At 55.5% G+C, this 16,031-nt stretch overlaps 7 protein-coding genes across 7 annotated transcripts; 4 read left to right on the forward strand and 3 right to left on the reverse strand.

The window, feature by feature from the left end:
- Positions 1 to 699: 699 nt before the first annotated feature.
- Positions 700 to 6,052, forward strand: BAUCODRAFT_146406 (uncharacterized protein; the record flags this gene model as incomplete). Its single annotated transcript, XM_007676541.1, has 4 exons — positions 700 to 1,380; positions 1,435 to 1,491; positions 1,548 to 1,950; positions 3,867 to 6,052. 4 exons carry the CDS (start codon positions 700 to 702, stop codon positions 6,050 to 6,052), a joined length of 3,327 nt encoding a protein of 1,108 aa, XP_007674731.1.
- A 1,116-nt stretch (positions 6,053 to 7,168) lies between these two features.
- BAUCODRAFT_66284 (uncharacterized protein) lies at positions 7,169 to 8,224 on the forward strand (the record flags this gene model as incomplete). Its single annotated transcript, XM_007676397.1, has 1 exon — positions 7,169 to 8,224. The coding sequence occupies one exon, from the start codon at positions 7,169 to 7,171 to the stop codon at positions 8,222 to 8,224; it is 1,056 nt and encodes a 351-aa protein (XP_007674587.1).
- A 28-nt stretch (positions 8,225 to 8,252) lies between these two features.
- On the reverse strand, positions 8,253 to 10,407 carry BAUCODRAFT_31791 (uncharacterized protein). Its single transcript, XM_007676150.1, has 5 exons — positions 9,977 to 10,407; positions 9,036 to 9,921; positions 8,686 to 8,975; positions 8,588 to 8,632; positions 8,253 to 8,528 (listed from the first exon to the last, which is right to left on the reverse strand). The coding sequence occupies exons 1-5, from the start codon at positions 10,093 to 10,095 to the stop codon at positions 8,270 to 8,272; spliced, it is 1,599 nt and encodes a 532-aa protein (XP_007674340.1). The 5' UTR covers positions 10,096 to 10,407; the 3' UTR covers positions 8,253 to 8,269.
- A 176-nt stretch (positions 10,408 to 10,583) lies between these two features.
- On the forward strand, positions 10,584 to 12,017 carry BAUCODRAFT_403847 (uncharacterized protein). The gene is made up of 4 exons (XM_007676542.1): positions 10,584 to 10,783; positions 10,845 to 10,903; positions 10,983 to 11,684; positions 11,739 to 12,017. Exons 3-4 carry the CDS (start codon positions 11,005 to 11,007, stop codon positions 11,893 to 11,895), a joined length of 837 nt encoding a protein of 278 aa, XP_007674732.1. The 5' UTR covers positions 10,584 to 10,783; positions 10,845 to 10,903; positions 10,983 to 11,004; the 3' UTR covers positions 11,896 to 12,017.
- Positions 12,018 to 12,043: 26 nt separating this feature from the next.
- On the reverse strand, positions 12,044 to 13,937 carry BAUCODRAFT_137637 (uncharacterized protein; the record flags this gene model as incomplete). Its single annotated transcript, XM_007676543.1, has 5 exons — positions 12,044 to 12,160; positions 12,217 to 12,516; positions 12,577 to 13,067; positions 13,131 to 13,465; positions 13,534 to 13,937. The coding sequence occupies 5 exons, from the start codon at positions 13,935 to 13,937 to the stop codon at positions 12,044 to 12,046; spliced, it is 1,647 nt and encodes a 548-aa protein (XP_007674733.1).
- A 262-nt stretch (positions 13,938 to 14,199) lies between these two features.
- Positions 14,200 to 14,715, forward strand: BAUCODRAFT_403853 (uncharacterized protein). The gene has a single exon (XM_007676544.1). It carries the CDS (start codon positions 14,462 to 14,464, stop codon positions 14,705 to 14,707), a length of 246 nt encoding a protein of 81 aa, XP_007674734.1. The 5' UTR covers positions 14,200 to 14,461; the 3' UTR covers positions 14,708 to 14,715.
- A 9-nt stretch (positions 14,716 to 14,724) lies between these two features.
- BAUCODRAFT_66974 (uncharacterized protein) lies at positions 14,725 to 15,864 on the reverse strand (the record flags this gene model as incomplete). The annotated part of the gene is made up of 1 exon (XM_007676449.1): positions 14,725 to 15,864. One exon carries the CDS (start codon positions 15,862 to 15,864, stop codon positions 14,725 to 14,727), a length of 1,140 nt encoding a protein of 379 aa, XP_007674639.1.
- Positions 15,865 to 16,031: the final 167 nt, after the last annotated feature.

A 16,031-nucleotide genomic window follows, 5' to 3' on the forward strand; every position in this document is an offset into this window, starting at 1 on the left:
TTTCAGGATAGTAGATGCTTGGCAAACAGCTTTCTATGGTGCTTTGACTGGTTCAAGCATTGGTCCATTGATGTTCCATGATATATGGTCTGCTCACTCCTGCTGCACGACATTGCAAGCTCCAGAGACAGCGGAGCGTTGAGATGGACGATTCGGACAACGTACACGACGACGATACCGCAAGACGACGTCGACACCGCCACCGTGAATGAAGTATCAAGCTGTGTATGTACCTCATGTCGCCGTGCATCGTTTGTTGATGGAGAAAGGCTTGGTCCAGATCGTGCCCGCGTGCCGTTGTGCGGGGTGCGTCTCGGCTCCGCACTCCTCAGAACTTTTCGCTTACGGTATCACGGTATGCATTCCCAAGTGACAAGAAGGGCTGGCTACACCAAAATCGAATTGACTCGTCTGGCTTACCCATGAGCCGTGCGAAGGTCGCTTACCGAGGGAACCGTGGCTTGCTGAGTTTCGGTGATTGTACCAATGGCATGGTAGGGAGGCAGCCATGGGACAGATGCCTCCTCTCGACCCGGCCCAGACTCATCGGTCATCAATACACTGCGTGAACATCTCTTGCATGGCATGGTGCACTGGCAGTATAAAAGTCTCGGAGGACTGCTCTGACAAGGTAGGTGTGGAGTGAGTACCCGTAGGCTCTCGTTCTTACCCTCACTGTATACACGACCAGTGTTCATCATGTCTATCAGGCATCTGGGGAAACTGGTCGTCATACTCTCTTGTTTCGTGGCGCATGGGTTCGCCGGCTCAGTGTACAGCGTCGCCTCATCAAGCAAGTACTATACCGTCAAAGGTACCAAATCAGTGGGCTCACCACCCACTATCACTTCTTCGAAGATCTACACTTGGCCGCTGTGGCAGACTTGTTCAACGACTCCCACTTCCACGAGCACGGTGCCGGGCAGCACCATCACAGTCACGATCTCAGCAACCACGACAGTCTTCACGACGCTGGCGCAGTCGACTTCGATCGCCACTTCGACTGCAGTCGTGTCAACGAGTACCACAATATTCGCTCCTACCTCGACGTCAACATCAACCGCTTTGACGTCCAGTACGTCGACCGTCTCTGGCGCCACCATCACCATTAGCACGAGCGCTGGCTTCGTCCCTATTCAAAGCTCCCTCCCAACCGCGCCCGCTTCCGGTACCAAACGCCGTCGTCGAGGCCGCGTTGCGAAGGATGATGTCGTGGCGAAACGACAGCCTGCAACAACTGCAACCACAATAAATTCGGCACAATACGTCCAAAGCTATGTGCGCTATAACTGGTTCTACACTTATACTATTGCCACTACTACTGTCACGGCACATACGACTCCGGTGGTTACCAAAACGGCAGCAGCATCGACTGCGAAGGTATGCACTTCTCTCACGACGATCACTGCGTTGAGACTAACAGACTCCGTCTAGGTCACGAAGACGGTAACCATAATTAGCAGCGTACTACCGGCCCCTGCCAAGTCCACCGTACGTCTCAGCACGAATATATACGCAGCGTTCTCCCTGCTAACTGCGACCTCCAGACCACAACAACCATCACACAGGTCGGTACTGTCGTCTCCACGCCAGTAACAACAACCACAACAACAAGCACACAAGTCGAGATCATCAACCTCCCCGCGTCAACCTACTACGCCGCCTGCGCCCCAAACAACATCCTGAATCATACTTCCGATGGGCTCCAGTTCTACAATTTTGAAGGAACGACAGCGGCCGAGTACCCGACAACTGATACCGACGCCTACAACTGTTGCGTGTCGTGCATCAACATTGGGAACTGCGATTTCGCTTTCTTCGAATTCACGGACCAGGGCTACTGTCAGAACTACGTCGACCTTGCCGATACGTGCGCGGTCGCTTCGGTGCCGCTCACCGCTGACGCGCTTCCGCCGGAGGATGTGGCTGCGTCGTTGTATTTCAGCAACGGTAACTGTGGGATTTTCAATCACGTCCATCTTGGCTTAACGGGTGCATCGTATTGAGTGTTTATCAAAGAGGCGTGTCAAGTAGTAAGGGGACCGAGTAGTTATATCGTAGTTGTATCTAACGCTTGTGAGTCGAACCGTTCTCCGTTTCGCCTCCGTAGACATCTGCGCTGTCTTCACGCTCGACCACAGGTAAGTTACAGGTCCACCTCGAAGCCTCGTATACTCGATCTTGGCTATCCATATGTTTAGCCATATCTAGCTACACGCATAAGTTGAGAGCGAAAACGTATAGGAGTGTTAAGATCCGGCAAACATGACGGCCGGGTGGATGCAGACTGGAGCTCCCGAAAGGGAAAACAGAGCTCTTACGGACGTTGATTGGCTGTTCCTAGCTTAACCATCAGGTCGGTCTCAGAGAAGCGGGTAACTAGTTCTGACCTCAGTCGTTGGTATATCTCTCATTCTGCTCGTCATCATTCCTCTCCATGTTGTCCTCATCTCGGAACAGGATCGCAAACACCAGGATGCGTGCTCCCTACGCCGCTTTGTTGCAGCGGAAGGGAAAAGGCAGCAGGGAACCAGGGTCATGGATTCGCCACACTGCTTCGCTGGCAGCGCCGCAATGATGGCATCTGTTTCCTTGATCAAGAACATATCACGCAAGCCAGCGAGCATTGCCATTTGAGTGGACTTGCAAAAGTCACTCTACGGTCAACAGCAGCATGAGTGGTATGTTAGAGCGATAGACGGCAAGCGACACAAGCCCAAAGCTCGCAGTGCTACGACGCTTTCAAACCGCATTCCACCGGAACGACGGCATCGTTCGTTTGACACCATGAGCAGACGGGGAAGCCAGCAGCACTCATCTCCTTGCTTCGTTGCCTATCCGAGGCAGATCCGTCTGCGCCTGGACTGCTGGGTGGCAGTGGAAGCGAGCAGTCGCAAAGCTGCTATTGCCGTTGAAGGGCGGCTCGACCATTGAAGCAACTTCCTGCTCACCGCCCGCCGTCATTCGCGACGAAACTTCGGCGTTCGCATCGCATTGACAACGCATTCGTTTGCGCGAGTCGACATACGGAACATTGCAGCGCACTTAGTAAGGGTGAGTTGGGTTTCATTCGTTGCATGGAAATGGTGGTCCGTCCTCCGTCCTCGTCTCCAGCCACACCATACGCCTTGGCCCTCCCAGCCCTGTTCTTTCCACCAACACACGTCAGGTACCCGGCCACCGGTATTAACTACGCTCCCTTCGCGCTACGCGTCTCTTCCATTCTTCTCCGTTGAACGATGGCAGCCGTTGTACTCACACTCGCTTCCTCCAGCTTCACAACATCCTCACCCCCGCCATCGCCGCAGCCGGCAGGCACGATACCCCGTCGACGTTCACGTCACGCGCCAACACACCTCCCTGTCGCTCTTGCTGCACGATAGTCATCGGCGCTTCGGCGCTTGCGTGGACTTTCATTGCTGTCCACACCACCCTTGCGCACCGCAGTTGAGGTCAAGCAGCAGCAGCCGTGTCCGCTGCAACACCGCGCCGCTTTAACGACCGCCACGATACCCACGACCGGTATACGACATCCCTCAGCCGGCAGCAACGACAGGAGCAGGCTTCGACGTTCTATCAGCGCGCAGGGTTACGAGACGACTCACGACCATCCTCCTCCTCCGGCAGCGTACATACCCTCCGCCGTACACCCCAGCTTGACGAGTTACGACCTCCTCGTCAACGATCCATTTCCGTTGGTTCGCCGCCTGACCGATCACCGTCACCGCCACGATCGCGTCATAGTTCACGGTCACCGGCGCCAACAGCGCAACGACGTGCCACAAGCGCCTTCCACTCTGCGCAACCCCCGCATCCAGCGCTTCGTATCTCACGTCGCACACACTCTGCCATACAACACGTGCTAGAAGAGTTCATACGTAAGCCCAACAACTTCACGCCGGTGTTGGAGGAGGAGAACGCGCAGATGTCAGAGCTCGGCGGTGGGCGCGCAAATAATGGCGGAGCACGTGCAGCTGGACCGGTCCCAGTCGCTTCATCCGGCACGCCATCTGGTCTCCGTACGCCCAGAGATGTCATGAGAGCCCGTAACGCGCGTGAGCAGCAGAAGCAGGAGGAGCTGAAGGCGGAGGAGGCACGCAGAGCAGAGGAGCGGAGACGCAGCGCCGAGCGTAGGGCTGCTACACTCACCGGCGGTGCGCCTAGGCTCAGTCAGGCAAGCTCGGCATATACACGAGACTCCGGAGAGCCGCAAGGGGCATACGATGGTGGTGCTGACAGGACGATGCGGTATGGCAGTAGAGTATCCGGGGTGGATCAGCTTGGTGAGCCGGTGGGTAGGACCCAAGAGTATCCGAGCAGTAGGACAAGAGGCTCCACTGGCTCTCAGCAGGAACAGCCTCGGCCAGCAGCACCAGCAGCGACAAGTGGTACTCGTCGGACACAACAAAGTCAACCGACGCCGCGACAGCCAAGCGGCCAGACTGCGGCGGGCGCTGCCAGCTCACAAAGCGTACCACAGCCGGCAGAGAGTGGACAGCGCGGCACAAGCTCTTCATTCCCGCACGCCTTTGAGCGGTGGGAGCAGCTATCGTCGCACTGGGAAGGCCTGACATCCTATTGGCTGCACAAACTCGAGGGCAATGCGGAAGAGATTCGAAACACTGTCCCGAATGCATCAACACTGAGCCGGCAAATCACCGACCTGTCTGCCGCTGGTGCGAACCTCTTCCATGCTGTCGTGGAGCTACAGCGTCTCAGAGCGAGCAGTGAGCGCAAGTTTCAACGATGGTTCTTCGAAACCCGAGCAGACAAGGAGAAGCAAGAGGAGATCCAAGGTGGGCTGGATCGACAGCTCAAGCTTGAGCGTAGTGCGCGAGATGAGGCTGTGCAGAAGAGACTCGAGGCCGAAGCTGCCGCTACCAAGGCAAGCACAGAACTCGCGGAGATGAGGCGTGAGCTTAACATATCAAAGGAAGAGGCTCGTCGTGCATGGGAAGAACTCGGCAGACGCAATCAAGAATCACTTGACACTGCGGAGGCGTTGAAGAACGGTAGAATCGCTGTCGTCTCCGGAGTGCAGGTGGTACCCTACTACCGCGAGCCGAGTAGGACTGGCAGTGCGAGTCAAAGACCGGGTACTAGAGAGGGCGTGCCACAGTATGGTGGCAGTGCTGCTGGCGCTTCGAGTGCCGGTGCGGGTGCGGCAGGTCTGGCGAGTCTAGGAGACGATGACGAGCAGTATGGCGAATATGGCCGGCCGTCACCAACAAACACGGATCCGTTCACCGAGCACCAACGTCAGCCGTTGCATCATGAGCCCGACGTGGCATCGCTCGCTACGGGTACGTATAGGCCTTATCCTGCGGGGACCGACGCTGGCATGGCGCAAAAGGCTGCCGCTGCTGCAGCTCAGCGATATGCTCCTCCTTCGACCGGCTCACACGGGGATGGACGTTCTCAACCTGCATCTACCGCTGCACAGCCAAGCCAACAATTCTACCAGCACGCACCGCAAGAGACATTCCTGCACTCCGCACCAAGCTCCTCCGCTGGCGGCACAGTCCCAGCGGGACACAGCGCGCCAACTCGCCGCGAAGATCTCCGCTCAGAACCTAGCTACGTCGACACGCTCAGCGAAGGCGATACCGAATACGTCATCGAACCTACGGGACAATTCCGACACGATGATCGCGGTCGTCCGATCGTCTTCCAGCAGCGACCCGCAGCCAGGGGCGGAGAGGAAGAAGCCGACGAGCCTTACGACGATGACGTTGTTCGCTCGGAAGCTGAATACGGTCCGCGTTATGGCGGTGGCGGCGGCTCATCGGCTCCCCCGGAGGCTCCGAGCGTGCCTGCGTCGGGCGCGCAGGGTATGGCGGCGCCCGGCGGCTATCCTGCGACGAGTGCCGGTGTTGCGGGAGGTTCTGCGGTTTCCGGAGCTCATGCAGGACCGGACTATGAAGGGTCCGGGTATGGCGGCTGGGAGCAGGTGCAGACGACCCGGCATCATCATCCCACGCGGCTGAGCGATGTGTTGGAAGAGGAAGAGGAGAGGAGTAGTCGGCGGACGGGGGAGTTTTCGGAGAGGTGATAGATACATGCCATGTTACTTACTGGTGACCTGAGAGTAGGTGTGGAGAAGGTGTGGTAGGACCTAGATTGGAAAAGTCGGCTGCTGTATGCATAGCGTTGGCGAGAGCATGCATCGCATTGCGTCGTGTGGCACGTTCCGAGCGAGGAGTTGGTGGAGTGTTTCTTTTCTCTAGCACGGCGGACGGGGCAATGGTTGTACGGCTGTGGTTGAGGTTCTTTCTTTGCATAGCTGTAGGAGTAAGGTGATGGGGTGTTGTAGGATACCACTGATCATAGCAGTGTACTACCTCTGCATGCACTACAGTAGCATGTCTCAAACGTCGCTGCGACCAACCGATGTTCGATATGCATAATAAAGACATCTAGCTCATGAGTAGCACGCCGCAACGTAAACCGAGCATCTTACGACTGAGACAGCCGAGAGGAGATCATTACTCATTCGCTCTCGCGGATGAACTGCTGACTGCTTTGCGTGAGAGCAGCCGGACAATGGCGTTTACTATGGAGGGTGCCGTCTTCTAGCACGCGAAGAGACATGATATAAGATAGGAGTTGGCAAGGTGTTCGCCAAGCGCCATTATTAGCACTGAAGCAGACATTCTACACCAGCACGCCCGCCGTACGAAAAAGTCTCCATATTAAGTTAGGACTTCCAGTTGGCCTACAGTTGAGCTGGAGTTGACGATAGATTGAGAGAGTGTTGATCACAGGTTGGCCGCATGTTCGGCTGCTCCCACGCACATTCGCTAGCGGCCGAGATCTTTCGACGAATCACACCAATCGAATGAATCGCACAGAACGACCGCCGAGGCTCTTCTACGCTGACGTCGGATGATTGATCGTACACGGAATGTATCAGCACAGCTTGTCAATCGAAAGCAAGTTCGGAGAAATGGAGCAGAACTACTCCAAGAAGTTTCATTGGCAAGCTGACTGTAGGGTCATCTCAAGTTGCTTGTCCGGTTGCAACTTTGGAACTACGGTACTACTGGACCCGTATCGCTGAGGCTTCGACTAGGGATTAGCGCACAATATCTAGTCGCAGCAACCGCTTGCATTGTCGATGGGTCAACCGGGCAATTTGACGAACGGTGTAGCCGAGCATGCGTCAGATATGGACTACTTCACCGCGAGCCCGAAGCCGGCGAACCTGGATAGACAAGTGACTCTCGCACGTGCCTTCATACAGCAGCATGCCGAGCAGCACCGAAGAGTCGCTCTCGTCACATCAGGAGGCACGACGGTACCATTGGAGAACCAAACCGTCAGATTCATCGACAACTTTTCCGCCGGCACCCGAGGCGCAACAAGCGCCGAGTACTTCCTCCAGTCTGGCTATGCAGTCATCTTCCTTCACCGGCAGTTCTCATTGCTACCTTACTCGAGGCATTACTCCCATAGTACAAACTGCTTTCTGGACTTCATGACGCATAACGACGCCGGCGCTGTGGTGATCGAGAGCGAGTATCAGCAGCAGATGGCGAAAGTGCTCGATCAGTATCGGAAGGCCAAACGGGAGAACACTCTGCTGCTTCTGCCCTTTGTGACGGTGAATGACTACCTCTGGCTCCTGCGGGAGCTGGCTATACAAATGCAGCCGCTGGAAGCGAACGGGTTGTTCTATCTTGCCGCTGCTGTCTCCGACTTCTTCGTGCCTGCCGCACGAATGGTTGAGCACAAGATTCAGTCTTCGGAAGACTATCACCAGGATGTAACCAATGGCGATGGTGACCGACCGCCAGCAGCTCATATGGAGGACAAACGACTCATCATCGATTTGGATCCGGTGCCGAAGTTTTTGAAGCAGCTTGTCGATACCTGGGCGCCCCGGAGCATGATTATATCCTTCAAGCTCGAGACGGATCCTTCCCTGCTTGCAAAGAAAGCGAAAGGCGCACTTCAAAAGTACTCGCATCATCTCGTTATAGGCAACCTGCTCAACACGCGCAAATGGGAAGTACTGTTTGTCGCAGCCGATGGCAGTGAGCGGTGGATCAGGGTGCCGCTAGGACGTCGCACGAGAAGCGTCACTGGCAAAGATGGCGATACGATCGAAAATGCAGAGCCAAGGGAGCCTTCGATCGAGATAGAGTCCTGGATCGTGCCGGAAGTGGCGCAAATGCACACTGAGGTGATCTCAAAGGGTAAGGTTGAGATGCAAAGACATTAAATTATGTTGCTATACCCACGCATAGTAAGGCCGCTTGTGCGCCTATTACAAGATGATCTTCCATTTGGCAGTCGTGTGTCTCCATTTCTGCCCGAATAGGATTAGTGGGACCGCCAGAAGCATTATTAAGACGTAGATGCCGGCCTGGGTTCCGAATGAGTCGGCGTAGCCGACTTCCATCACCCATGGTACGACACCGTATAAGAAGCCAAAGGCGACAATGTTCTTGAGGCCGTTGACGAGGAGGAGCGCGTCCGCGTTGACGGGTAGATAGCAGTCGGACACGTAGGTCATCGTCGCGACACTAACAGCGAGAAGGAGTCAGTCGACATGTCAATGAAATACGAAGGTCCGGATACTTACGGCACTGCAGTCAAGCCAACAGCAACCATGCCATAGCCGAAGAACCTGCAGGACTGTCAGCATTGCCTGCTTCAGGCACTGCGCGTGAAATGGCTCACAGTGAAGTCCAATGAAGCGTCTTCGCAACACCGTAACCGAAAGCCAGTAAGCCAGCAGGCACGATGATGGCAGGAATCCAAAGCAGATGAAGACGAGTCTCCGGCTGGAACACACCCCCGTTCTTCTTGCTGCGCCAGTCCGAGTAGCGGTCGACCACCCAGCCACCAACCCAAGCGCCGAAAAGATTCCCAAGCAAGCCGGGGATGTTGATCAGACCGTTGATGGATGGCTTCCAGTTGTACGGCGGTGCTTGAAGTACGAACGAGTTGAGTATGTTGATGGACACAACCTCACAAGGGTCAGCTATGTCTCAGACTATACGGATGGGATGACGCTTCGCTGCACTTACCCAAGCTAGCGAGACTGCGTAGCCAAGGAAGGCGAAGATGACGGCCGGGTACACGATGAGTGGGAACGGCCGGATGAAGAGTGTGAGGAGATTCTCGTCTTTTGGTACACCGGACCAGAGGCTGAGCTCCTGTCTCCAAGTCTTCTTCGGAACCTGCTGTCCGCGGAGCGCAGGGTGCTGCGGCATTTCCTTAGACTTCGTGGTAACGATCTTGTCATCCGTGATCTCTGTTACGGCCTCTTCATCCGTAGATGCCGGGATCGAGTCGGAGCTTCGCGACGCTGGCGGCAGGTTCTGCAATTCGGCGCGGTCGTAGCGAGTCTCGGGAACGAAGAGCAGCACCACAACGAAGTTGACCGCAGTGAAAATGAAGGCCATCCACTTATGCCAACGCCAGGACAGGCTCGTCACCACTGCGCCGCAGATGAGCGGCCCGATGGTGTTACCACCACTGATGGCGTTCATGTAGATGCTCAGGTAGTGTCCACGCTCATGGAGAAAGTAGAGATCATTGACGATGGCAGCGCCGAGGGCTTCGGTGGAAGATCCAGCAAATGCTGCAATGATATTACTCCAGAGCAGCGACTGGAACGATTGGGCAACAGCACCCCACAGGTAGCACACGCAGAGCAAGAGGGAGGCGAAGACGAAGACGGGCCGCTTGCCGAAGTAATTCGCCACGGGCACCCAGAAGAAGTTGAAGATACCAAGCACGAGGATTACCCATAACAAGAGTGCGCTGGTTTCTGTTGGTGTCTTGTTGAACTCGATGCTGAGGTTGTAAAAGGCCGGAGACAGGCCACCGAGAGCGTAGTTAGTTAAGAACGTGAAGGCGCAAACTGCGGCGAAGCAGACGTGCTTCTTCCACCGTGGCCAGCGGAGAGGGCTGTTGCAGCGATCAGTGTCTGAGCAAAAGACGAACCTGCAGACGCGCTGCGTACTCGTTGGGATCGTTAGGATTCGGCGTTGGATGCAGAATCAAACGACCTTCATTGGACGCGTCGTGCAGCTGCACAGTGCCCTCGGAGTGGTCGAGATCGTTCAATGAGCGAAGATGCATCTTGTGGAGATGTTGTCAAATCAGAGACTGGTCGTTACGTACGACTCAAACCAGGGAGTCGGAGTAGGATTAGTCGGAGCAGGTATTGTCGCTGGGGGAGGGCTGGTTTTCATTGCAACTTTGTGGTCGGGTACGTAGTGACAATGAAAGCACGCGAGCGGAACACAGACATGTAGTATCAAAGATTGGAAGCGCCACAGGGGTCTGTGGTGGATGCAATGTAGGCAAAATTGGAACGGTTGTGGAAGCGGACCACCACTTCAACCTACCGAATCCGTGCCATCGTCGGACTTCGTTGCGCTCCCGAAAGGCTGTTGTATGTGTGTGGACTGATCGACCAGGGATGGCACCCTAGGTTGTGTGGCATGACCGTTGGAGCCCCAGTAAATTGTCCGCTGAGGAGAGCCGTAGCGCGACATCGCTTACTAAGTCTTTACCAGGCGGAGCGAGGAGCGGAGTAAAAAACAGCCTTACCAACCTCCCTTCGCGTGTGATTGGATATATTGACGGCTGTAAAGTCCCAAGGATTACCGGACCACAGTCTGGTGTCTGCTTGCGTGAACAGGCTGCTAGCAAGTTCACTTTTAGATTAAGGCACCAGATGCGAACAGAGATGGAAAGGTCGTCCTGTCGCATTACACACGGCATTGTAAGTGGATATACAATGTGATTACCGGTGTCAGTGAATGTAAGTAGTTATTGGTCAGGCTGCTTCTCACTGAAAAACTACTGAGAACTACATGCGGGAGGTCAAGCAAGGCAACTGCAGTTGAAAGTGGTTGCCCTGGACGCAAGGATGACGTCGAAGGTACATAAACCGCACTTCAAGAATCTCTGCACTACTCATACCTATTGAACACCAACGTACTACCCCAAATATCCAGCAGACACAACACGGCACAGGACAGTATGTCGGCGAAAATTAAAGAGACCGCTCAGCAGGAGCTGGACCGCGTCCGTCACGTAGCCGAGGAGGGAGCCAAGTCAGGCGCCTACCTCTACCCACTCAAGGGAATGTACTTCTTCGCAACTCACAAGGACCTCTACCGACCTCTACTCTCCCGACTGGCGCCAACACTGACTCTCGGCCTCGGCGTAACATCCTTCATGTTCCTGTTCACTTACCTCCCCCAAGTCGCCGTCCTGGTCTTCACCTCCGGCCCGCTGGCCGCCCTCAGCACCATCCTATTAGTCCTAAGCGAAAGCAGCACCCTCACCATGGTCTTGTCGAAAGCTCTACTCATCGAGGATGCCCTCGTTGACACGTTTGACGGCACGCTCGTAGCGAAGGGCCAGACCGCGTTGGTGGCGAAGGACCGTCAGATCAAGTCCGGAGGCGCCAGTGATGCCATTGCAAGGCTTGGAAAGTTGATGAGCAAGCCATTCGCAAACTTCACACCGAGCGCAATCGTCAAGTACTTCATGTATCTTCCCCTCAACTTTATTCCTGTGATCGGGACGGTGGCGTTCGTGGTGCTGCAAGGGAGGCGATACGGTCCCGCCGCGCACGCCAGGTACTTTCAACTCAAGGGCATGAGCACCACGCAGCGCGAGAAGTTCGTTGAGGAGAGGCAGGGCGCCTACACTAGGTGTGTCGTATTTGATTTAGATGGTTGAAGATTTGTTACTGATGGTAGTTGCAGCTTCGGCATTGTGGCTACCTTACTCGAAATCGTGCCTTTGGCTGGCATCTTCTTCGCCTTCACCAACACGTGCGGTGCTGCCTTGTGGGCTGCTGACATGGAGCACAAGGCAGGCACTGCGCCGGCGCTGAGGGAGCAAGCCAAGCAAGCGGAATAAATGTGGTGGCGTATATGAGATTGCAGACTGCGTTTTCCAACGCTGGCTCAATAATTCGTCTGCATAGCTGCGCCGAGTCTGTAATGCTGTGCCTACTACGTACCGCACTGTAAGCACGGATTCACTCAGTCCTCACACCTTGCTGTTCTCAAAGCACACACTTCCACGCCGCCGGGTTCTGGTAGTTCGCCGGATCCACGCATACATTGCGGAGCGGATACCGGCAGTGATTGCGCACGAAGCTCACACCCAAGCTTGCCGTGTCCTGCAAATAACCATTAGCAAATTGCACTCTACCAAAGCTGAGCGAGCAAAACTCACATTAACAAACTTCGTCCCAGTCACAGTGTCAGGGGCATTCCCATTCTCAACCCAGTCAACCATCCTCAGCAGGATGTTATGCTGAGGATCCAACGTCGTGTTTGCAGATCCTGCCGTCGTCTGGCCTATCTGCCAGGCACCAACTCCGCCGGCACAATGATCCATCCCGCTGATTCTGAAGAAGCGGTAGAATGAGTCGAGCGACGCTGGCGGGAGGGACATGGATGTAGCAACGTTGTCATAGTAGCGCGGCGAGTTGGACGAAGTGATGATGGAATCTGCTTGGCCGTGGTAGTGTAACTGTCCTGGAATCAGCACGTCTCATCTTCAAATCGTGCCTGCAAGGGTGGGTCGACTCACAATCTTGCCTCCCTTATTCTTGTAGGCGGACAAATCACCCTTCCACGTCTCGATGTCGGATGGATTGACTGCATGTGCATACGCGGCCAGCTGAGCGGTCAAGTTAAACGGACTCCAGGTGGGGTCGTTGAGGATAGCATAGCGAATCCAATCTGATGTGTATGGGAACGGTTGGCCATTGTAGTAGATGAAGGCGTCTGACAGTTCCGATCCCACGTTCATGCCTGGGAAGATAAGGGTGCCGTTGACGCCATAGTATGGAGCGAAGACTGCGGCGACTGTTTGGACCTGGGCGGATGTCAGGCAGTTCGTGGTGTTGCCGGGCGGGCAGAGTAACGTTATCGGGTCGTAGTGGCACAGCAGAGGGTCTTCGACAATGCCGTCCACGGCATTGTCTATGGCATCGCACTGGGAGAGGATGTCCCGATGAACAAGCGCCCATTGTGCGGGATTGAGGAAGGTAGAGGCGTTGGGTGTGCCGGTGATCAGAACTAGGCCAAGTTAGCCACTGAGAGGCAACGTGGCACGCATGACCCGGTAGGTGTGAAACTTACGGAAGTGTCCAGACCAAGAGCTGAGATTGTTGAATCCAACAGCTGGTGCGCCGGCGACAATTCCGTCAAAGTCTTCGGGGAAGTCCTGCGCTTCTTTGAATCCTTGTCTGCCACCCGTAGAGCAACCCAGGTAGTAGCTCTTGGAGTACTGCTGGCGGTAATACTGATTCGAGATCGCCTTGCCGACAACGACACCAGTATGCACGCTGCGGTAGGCGAAGTCTGCGACCACATCCGCGTTCATGTAGAAGGCCGCGCCGCTGGTCCCGTTATGCCCATTGTTGGCTCCAACGGTAGCGAAGCCAAAGCTGGTCCCATAGGCAATGTCCTCGTACCTATTGGTGAAGTGTCAGAAGAACGAGCTATTCTGCTGGTCGCCGGCGAATGGGGAATGAACACATACTGGATACACCCACTCAAGCCTCCATTCCCCGTACTCAAGAACCGACCGTTCCAGTCCGTCGGCAACCACGCCTCAAGCGTAATGTTACTGCGATTGCTGGTCGCCACGAACATGGCTACACGGCATACATCCACCGGTGCGACTTGGAAGGGACGAGCGCATGTTGCGAGCGCGCCCGTCTGCTCCAGTGAAATGTTTGTGCCTGCGGGCACGTAATGCGCGAAGTTGACCGTGACATTCTGGTAACGGAAGCTCTGTGCGATGGCTGAACAGGCCGATGCGCCGGCCGCGTACTTGTTGGTGGGGAAGTAAGACCACGGCGGGCCTGGCGGTCCTAGGTGTGCTTGAGCTGGGATGAGAAGGGAGGAGAGGAGGGTAAGGAGAGGAGCGATTGAGCGCCACATGTTTGCGAGAATTAAGAGGAGGAATGCTTGTAGCCAAGGTGGAGAGGTGCAATTAGATGTCGGTGCCCGAACCTACATATATCTCTTCGTCTCATCTTCTGCTGCATGCACGATGTGTCTAGACTACAGTATGAGGTCGCAATCAAGCTTCGTAGACAGGCACCATCGCCGGCTAAAGAACGTCATACCGCAAGTTTGCCAACCAGCTGGGACTAGTATTCGGCCGGGGTCATCGTCGGGTAGCCGAGGCGGCATTGTTACTGGGGGAGGGAAGCTGGTTAAATACGATATTTACCAGAGGAAAGCACACGAACAGTGGAATGGTGGCTGCGGGATGTGGTGGGGTTTTGCGCGGGGAAAGCACGCTCGAGCCTCTTAAGAAGCTCGACGAACGAGTGCCGTGCCGTGCATGAGGTTAACCTCGGGCTCGGTTATGAGCGTTCCGGCAGATGTGTTTGACGTGTGATTGACTTCGAAGCGAGCAGGAATTGGTAAAAGCTCGTGCGGGAGGTTTGTGAAGGAGGATGCCGTTCGCATGCATGCCTTTTGCTCCATGGGCTCGAAAATGCTTGTTTAGACTCGTACCGGCTGCTGTACACACGCTATGCTGGCCCCGATGCTCCTTGATGCACGACCCTTGTATTGCTCTAATCAAGTCGGCCAGCAGGACCGCCAGCCCGGTTGTTGCTTTATGCAGAGACATAGGCGAAGCGCTCGTATGGCGACCATTTCCCATATGTTCTGCCTTCACTCTGCGCCTGTCGCCTTGAGGTGTAGGACTCGCACTTTACACACTCAACTTGCCCACCCCAGCAGCAACCAAATCCGCATCCTTCTCACCAACCAACGCCTCATCCCCACCCCCATCCACCCCAACCTCCTTCTTCGCCGCATTCAAAACCTGCTGCAATGAGGGATGATCGCCGCCACGCAGGTATTCCTCATACTCCCCGACCCGCTTCCCGCCTTGCTCCCACCGCCGCCGACTCGCCTCCTGCCGCTTCCTGCATTCCGCTTCCAGCGCGGGCCAATAACTATCATGCTCGTACACGAATTTCAGATCGCCACCATGACTGTCCCAGAGTTGTTGCCGGGGTACGTGCTTCGTCAGGTCCTCGTTGAACCGCATCTTGTCTCTCGTCACGGGATCGATGAAAGGCGAGATGAGCTTGAAGAATGTCGTGACATACCACGGCAGATCGCTGATTAACGCCCTGCCTAACCGCTCCGGGCTGTGATTTTGGAGGATGTTGAGGACGCTGCGTGCTTGCTGGACAGTCGGGGTGTGACCGCCTCCAGCACCCTTGAAGTTGATCAAGAGGCAGGCTGACTCAACGCCGGGCGGCATCATGTCGATTGTCCGGTCGAGCATGAAGCAGAGGTGGTGTATTTGCTTGTCAGACATCTTGGTGTTCTGTTTTGCTGGGCTGAGGTAGAGGCATGGTCGGGCTTCTATGTCGTAGCCGAGGACCAGTTGCTTGCCCGTCTCATTCTCCTCCGAGATGTAGTCTGCGGTAAAGGTGTCCGCGCCGAATTCTCTTCGCCAGCTGAGTGTCGACTGTAGCCGCCTGAGGGCATTGGCGGTCTGCCACTTCTCGGCTCGCAGGTAGCGGAGTAGACAGTCACGTGTCAGCCACATGCGCTCGTGATCCTGTATGGGCACTGTCGGTGCGCCTTTGAGCGTGGTGGCCGGTAGACTCTGCCATTGGGAGACGCTGGCCAGTACCGTGGCGTATTTGACTTCTTGCTCGGGTGTTAGGGCAGCAGGTCTTTTCGGATGTGCACTTTTCATAGGTCTCGTGATGGGTGTCTTGAGGGGGCCGTTCTTGGGAGGCTCCCATTCCGCTTCCTCTTCGCGTGTGGTCGTACCGGTTACGGCACTACTGGCTGGTGTATCTGTAGGTGCTAGTCGGGACGAAGTTGACATGAAGGACGTTGCTGAAGAGGGAGTTTCAGAGATAGATCCTTGAGCGACCCCAAGGGCTGCCTTGTCGCCTATAGAGCCATTGGATGGATTCGCCATGACAGGAGTGGCCGGTGTGTCTCGATTTCCTTGGACGAGGAGTTATTTGAAGTAAGGATTGCAACAGAAGC

This window comes from Baudoinia panamericana (genome assembly GCF_000338955.1).
Source record: "Baudoinia panamericana UAMH 10762 unplaced genomic scaffold BAUCOscaffold_4, whole genome shotgun sequence".
NCBI classification, from domain to species: Eukaryota; Fungi; Ascomycota; class Dothideomycetes; order Mycosphaerellales; family Teratosphaeriaceae; genus Baudoinia; species Baudoinia panamericana.